The sequence below is a fragment of the Prorops nasuta genome, unplaced genomic scaffold (genome assembly GCF_024137725.1).
Source record: "Prorops nasuta isolate Cenicafe-Biocafe unplaced genomic scaffold, Cenicafe_Pnas_1.2 PNAS00001, whole genome shotgun sequence".
Classification (NCBI taxonomy): Eukaryota; Metazoa; Arthropoda; class Insecta; order Hymenoptera; family Bethylidae; genus Prorops; species Prorops nasuta.
In genome coordinates this window covers 11243623-11250741 of record NW_027116798.1, presented here as the reverse complement: position 1 = coordinate 11250741, position 7119 = coordinate 11243623, and the positions used below count along the sequence as shown (strand labels likewise).

Below are 7119 nucleotides of genomic sequence, written 5' to 3'. Positions count from 1 at the left end.
GTAAGTGGGGGAATAAAATTTTTTTTATTTTTTCACCCTTGCGAGGGGTTTTTGACTGACTTGGGGAATTTTAAACAGAATTTCGCTGGGATTAAAGAATTTTACTTTATTTAGATAATTTTCTTTAATCCCTCAAGTGTTCGATCCGGTTGAGACAAAAGGAATTTTTTTGGATTCTGAGTAGTTTTTTTATTACACACGCAATTAGGAACGATGTCGAATTCGAATAGGTCCAAGGCCACCGAAGGTAGCATTTCGCGACGTGATCGCGAAATACTTTCGGAGCGTAATGAGTTACGTCGGACTGCGAAGGACATGCCACGCAATAAGCTCATTTCGGCACTAAATAACGCCGGATTGAAAGTGCGTGATTGTTCGGAGGATCAGCTGCGCGACCGTTTCGTGCGCTATAACCTCCGAGACAATTTTGGTCCAGGAGCAGCTGAGTGGAATCCGCGAGAGGATGAACTGTCCACTCCTCAGGAACCACTCCAGCCTCTCCCCACACCGTCCACGGTTACGGCGGAAGCTTTTTACGCGAACACGGCCGATTTAATAACGCCGAAGCGGGTTTCAAAAAGTAATCGGCAATCCGAAGACAGGTTTCGCGAATTGTTTGTGACGCCGCGGGAAAAAGATGTACCGCGATCACCGGACATGTCAGATGCGAGTAGTGACTCTGATCTGACATGTATCGATAAAAATCGAAAATTGACGCCGAAACCGAAGCGGGGAGTGACATTCCAGTCGGAATCGACCAGGTCGAGTTTCCGAGAATGTGATCGTGGCGATCGATTCTCGGAATCACGCGACCAACCCCACGCGAGCTCAGCAAATCCGAGGGAGGTAAACGCGACAGTAGGAGCGATTCCACCAGAATTACTGGCGAGTATCGTACAACTGGTAATCGCCTACCAGTCGGCAGGAGCGCAAGGACCTGCACCGATAGCAAGGGCACCGGAGATGCCTCTCCCGCGCGAAGATAGTAGAAATTCGTCGGGAAATTATCGGAGTGCGACCAATCGCCGCCGACACTCCCCAGAACAGAGAGCACGCGATAGGTCGTCGAGTCCGGAAAGATCGAGTGGATCGAGTTCGAGGCATTCTACCCGCCGAGGAACGCGCGTAATAGACGCATTCCGAAAGTGGAATATTCGGTTTAAGAGTCGCGATGTAGATGACGCCGACGATTTTATCGAGAATTTAGAGCATTGCCGGAACGTTTCGGACTTGACTTTCGGGGAAATCAGAGAAACTCTCCCGGTTGTGTTGAGAGGGGAAGCCAAAGACTGGTTTAAGGTCGAAGGCAATTCCTACTCGACATGGCGCGATTTTCGCGAGGCCTTCCTCAGCCAGTTCGGTGATGAGGAGGATAACGACGCGAAATGGGAGAAGGCGCGACAGCAGACGCAAAGGGAGGGCGAATTGATAAAAGCGTATTTGGTGCGTATTCGATCAATTTTGAAAGAAATTAGGCCGAACCCTTCCGTCTCGGTTCAATTGGACCTAGTTTATAGGAACTTACGTCCCAGTTACCGCCGCAGAATGTTTCGGAAAGATTTCGATTCATTCGCGGGCTTGCGCGAGATAGGCCGAGAAATTGAGAAAACCGCAGAGATAGACAAGGCGTATAAACCACCGCCTGGAGCTACGAAGACACGCGAAGAGGAAAAATCGTCGCGTAAAAATCGGGAAGCTCTCTCTGCCGTTTCAGAGAAAAATGATAAAAAGACGGACAAGAAACAGCCAAAAAAAGAATCCTCCGGAAAGAATGCGAAGAAATCGGTTGAAGAGAAGCCGAAAAAGAAAAAATCGCGTTCGAGGAGAGGAGGACGCGGGAAATCCAAACGACGATCGTCTGGATCGACCAGCGACTCCAGCTCTGGGTCAGAGAGTTCGCGGGGATCTAACAAGAAGTCTTCTAGTAGATCTTCCCGACGACACTCTGACAAAGAGAAGAGGAAAGGAGACTCTGGCCATAGCGGGCATCGAAGTAGTTCTTCAGACGAACTTGGTGCGATCGCTGCTGGCCAAAAGCAGAGTCACCGATCACAATCCTCCTCCTCTAAAGCGCCAGGAGCATATGTAACTGGGCAATCGCGATATCCGGAAAGGAATAATTACCAATTCCGGGATAGCGCGATTTGCCGCCGTTGTGGAGGAAGAAGCCACTACGCAAGAGAGTGCCCTTCGCGTGAGCCGGCGCAAGCCATGGCTCCTCCTGCACCTTGGTGGGTACAACAACCTCCAGGGATGCATGCTCCAATGCAACCGCACCCGGTTACATACGCGCAAGCGGTGACCACTCCTGCGATGGCTTATACCTAAGCGCAGTGGCCACCCACTACGTCCACATCGACAATAGGGCAAAACCTCTTGAATAATGTGTACGGAAATGCGCGAAAATCGGGAAACGGGCAGTAGGGCTCGCGGGAGAAGCTCGCGCGGGCCCGGCTGATAATCTTCGTAACTCGGGTAGGACAGTACGATTTACTGACCCCGAATCGTGGAGGGACTCATCGGTGAGTAGCACGGATTACGAAGATTGCGCGTCGGAAAGCGAACAAAAAGATTTGCGGGACTCTTTGACCTCGGAGTCAGAAGATGAGCCTAATTCAACGCGACCGGACTTTAGCGCTGAAGATTCTAGTGAAGAGAGCGTTTGTAGTTTTACCTCAGAAGCAGGAACACGACCTTCATTAGAAAGTAACCCTGAAGATTCGATAAATGAAATTGAACCGAGTAGTTTATCCGACCATTTGTGTGCTTTGGACGAATTATTGTCCAAGGAGCGCACCGCGATTCTTGGCCAGGTAGGGGGGAAAGGGAACATCATAATCCGAACTCGTCGCTGTGTTCGGAGTGATGCGTTTCCTAATCAACCGAATACCGATGGCCGCTATTATTTGCAGTTAGAATTATTTGGACAAATTTTTCCTGCACTAATAGATACGGGAGCATCGCGATCGTACCTCGGACATCGAACGCTGGAAAGAATCCAAGCGAAGATTGACAGGTCGCAAGATAGAGTAATGCGTACTGCCGATGGTACGGAAACACGAGTAATAGGGGTTATTGCGCTAGAATTAGAGTTAGGAAAAACAAAGAAAGTAATGTATTTCCGCGTGGTACCGGTTTTAGATTACGACTGTGTCCTCGGTATGGATTTTCTCCGATTATTCGGAGTTATAATTGATACTTCGCGCGATTTACGGCAAACGCGCGACCGAGTAAATTTGAGATTCGCGAAAATAAACGCGGCAAGCTCAAATGAGACACACGTATCTTCGTGTTTTGCTATCGCTGAAATGACTAGCGAGCAAAACGCGGTACTAGAGAAGTTTCTAAGTGATAACTTCCCCGAGATAGTTGGACCAGTCCCGGCGACTACCCTGGTCAAACATCATATAGATGTCCAGGGTCAGGCTCCAATCCGCCAAGCGGCAAAGAGAGTGTCGCCGGTGATCTATAAAGTAGCGCACGAAGAGGTCGATAAATTATTAGGTGAAGGGATTATTGAACCCTCCACGAGCGCGTGGGCCAGCTGTCCGGTTATAGTACACTCTGGGAAATCGAATCGTTCCAAAATGTAAACACAATTTAATGGTGCATTAGTTAGCTGGTGGACAAGACTTTTCCACATTGTGCAGCCTACCAGGCCTAGCATCGAGTCCCAAGCAATAAACAGAGGGCAATAAACCGACCGAAAATGACTAACCCTTATATACCTGTACTCGAATGATCAATCAAAAATTCTAATTTTAATATTATTAATTAAACATTTTTAAAACTGTTATCAATACATTGCTTTTATTTTTAAGTTGAGAATGACCCCAAACACGAGGCTAATCGGACGATTATTTCTGTATTACATTTATCTTGCAGTTCTCAAATTATTTAATTTTAATAAAACTTTTCTTTTGAATAATTTAGATAGGAATTTAAAGTATTTACACATATCTTTAATTACATATATATTTAAATGAAATAAATATTTATTCATCATTTAATAATATTTTTATACATAATTTATTTTTCGCTCTTTCTTAAAGGTTGCAAAAATTCCTATTTCCTTAGATATCGTATTAACTCTGATAACTGTTAATCGATCCTTTCTGCTATATTGTTTTATATATATATTTAAATTTATCAAATTACAGATATACAAAATAAAATATAGTTTCATTAGAATTTAATAAAATATGAACTACAGGATACACATAATACAGAAATAATCGTCCGATTAGCCTCGTGTTTCGGCTCATTCTCATCTTAAAAAGAAAAGCAATGTATTAATAACAGTTTTAAGAATGTTTAATTAATAATATTAAAATTAGAATTTTTGATTGATCATTCGAGTAAAGGTATATAAGGGTTAGTCACTTTCGATCGGTTTATTGCCCTCTGTTTATTGCTTGGGACTCGGTGCTAGGCCAGGTAGGCTGCGCAATGTAGAAAAGTCTTGTCCACTAGCTAACTAAGACACCTTTAAATTGTGTTTACATTTTGGAACGATTCGATTTCCTAGAGTGTACCAAAACCGGGCGGAAAATATCGATTTTGCATAGATTTTCGACGCGTGAATGAGGTAACGCGCAAAGACACGTACCCGATTCCGCATATCGATAGCATTCTCGATAAACTCCGCCACGCGAAATATATTTCGACGTTAGATTTAAGTCAAGCGTACTTCCAAATACCGCTAGGAGACGAGAGTCGGGAAATTACAGCGTTTATAGTACCCGGAAAAGGACTCTTCCAATTTAGGCGTATGTCGTACGGTCTCACGAATGCTCCTGCGACGTTCCAGCGAATGATGGATCAGTTAATTCCACCGGAATTTGATCCGTATGTGTTCGTTTATCTGGACGATATAATAATCGTAACGAACACTTTCGCGGAACACCTAGGATGGTTAGAGCGTGTGTTAAACATTATCCGATTCGCGGGTTTAGAAATCAATAGCGAGAAAAGTAAATTTTGCAGGTCAAAGTTTCGGTTCCTTGGGTATCTGATAAATCGTAGGTTTAGCTCCGGATCCCGAGCGAACTGCGCCATTAATGAATTATCCGCCGCCACAAAAGACTTAAAAACACTACGCCGATTCCTAGGGATGGTTGGGTGGTATGCACGCTTCTTACCCAACCTGTCGAAGGACAAAATTCCACTCGTCTTGTTATTGCATAAAGGTTTGCGCTGGCATTGGGATCCAGAGCAACAGACGGCCTTTGAGCGATTGAAGGAAGCGCTGTGCTCGGCCCCGGTCTTGGCAAGGCCCGATTTTTCGAGATCTTTCCAAGTACAGACAGATGCTAGCGACTATGCAATAGGAGCAGTGTTAACTCAGCGACACGGAACTGAAGAGCATCCGATTGTATTTGCTAATCGAGTACTGTCCAAAGAGGAGCGGAATTACACGACGACCGAGAAGGAGTGTCTCGCTGTCGTGTGGGCAATTCGGAAATTAAGACCGTACTTAGAAGGCTATCATTTTACGGTTGTCATGGATCACAGTAGTTTGCGTTGGCTACATAACTTGAAAGATCCAGTAGGGAGATTAGGTCGATGGGCCCTCGAATTAGAACGTCATTCGTTCGATGTGGTTCATCGTAAAGGTGCATTGCATCACGTACCCGATGCATTATCACGCGCCCTCCCAATAGGCACCGAAAATGAATGCGTCTCAGCGGTTAATGAAGGAAATAGCGAAAATTCGAGCGAAAATTTGGTCACACAGTCGCGCATCGACTTCGAGAGCGACACATGGTATACAGCACGACGCGGAAAAGTAATTCAGCGTCAACGGGCTTTCCCGGACTGGAAAGTTGAAGGAAACCGGCTGTATTGCCATCGGCCGGACGTGATACTCGAATCGATAGGTCGCGATTATGATGCGTGGAAATTAGTCCTCCCGCGAGATGCTCGACTTTTAGCCCTACAGGAAGCTCACAGTAATACTTCCGCAGGACATGCTGGCGTTCAGAAAACTCACAATAGAATCTGCAAAGATTACTATTGGCCGGGAGTTTTCAAAGACGTCGTAGCATTCGTACGCGGGTGCAAAGTCTGTCTGCAACATAAAGCTGTACAGCTTGTCCCTGTAGGACTTATGGGAACTAGGGTAGTGGAGCGACCATGGACTGTGATTGCGGGAGACATATAGGGCCCCTTTCAACCGAGTAAGGCCCAACAGCGTTACGTAGTAGTCTTCCTCGACAACTTCAGTCGTTACGTGGAAATGCGAGCGATCCGCACAGCTGACGCTAAAAGCATCTTGAAAGCTTTTAGTGAGCTGGTTATTTACCGTTGGGGATCACCGGAAATATTTCTTTGCGATAACGGTACCGAGTTCGTAAATAAGGAAGTGACCAAATTTCTAAATGAGCATCAGATTAGGCAATTTACTATTCCGCCGTTTCACGCGCAAGCTAACCCGGTAGAATGCGTGAATCGGGTAATTAAAACGATGATTAGGATATTTGTAGAGAGGGACCACCGAGACTGGGACGTAAATCTCGCAGAATTCCGTTTCGCGATTAATTCCGCGATGCATTCGTCGACTGAAGTATCTCCCGCGTTACTTAACCTCGGTCGAGACCCAGTAATTACTCCGACCCTACGGCGAGAGATTGAAGGTTCTCGTACAATACTTAGGAGCGACCCCGAAAATTGGGTGGCGCGACTAAAACGTCTTCCTCTGATTCATGATATCGTGCAGGTAGAGATAGAAAAAACGAGTGCCCGTCAAGCCCGCTATTCTAATCGTGGCCGGCGCGATATCAGGTATCAGGTTGGAGACTTGGTGTGGCGGCGCGGCAGACCGTTATCGTCATCTGCTGATAATTTTGCTGCGAAGCTAGCACCATCGTACGAGGGCCTGTTTAAAATAGTTCGCGTAATATCGACGGTCGTCTACGAGCTTGGAATTATGGCCGTAGTAATCCAAAGGTCCACGTTTCGGATCTAAAACCGTTTGTCGCGTCGTTTTGCGTTCCGGACGTCGATGAACCGGGTGAGGAAACCATTGCGGGGGAAGGGAACGACGACCCTGCACCTTCCCCAAAACCGACCGGTAAACGGAAAGGGACTCCGGGAAAACGGAAAATGTCGGTCGTGAGC

At 46.2% G+C, this 7119-nt stretch overlaps 1 protein-coding gene across 1 annotated transcript; it reads left to right on the top strand.

The window, feature by feature from the left end:
• Nucleotides 1-315: 315 nt before the first annotated feature.
• On the top strand, nt 316-2328 carry LOC136772146 (serine/threonine-protein kinase PRP4 homolog). The gene has a single exon (XM_066724909.1). The coding sequence runs from the start codon at nt 316-318 to the stop codon at nt 2326-2328; it is 2013 nt and encodes a 670-aa protein (XP_066581006.1).
• The last annotated feature ends 4791 nt before the right edge of the window (nt 2329-7119 follow it).

Excerpts from the sequence above, each read along its gene's own strand:
- LOC136772146 (XM_066724909.1), top strand. The coding sequence starts at position 316 with ATGCCACGCAATAAGCTCATTTCGGCACTAAATAACGCCGGATTGAAA.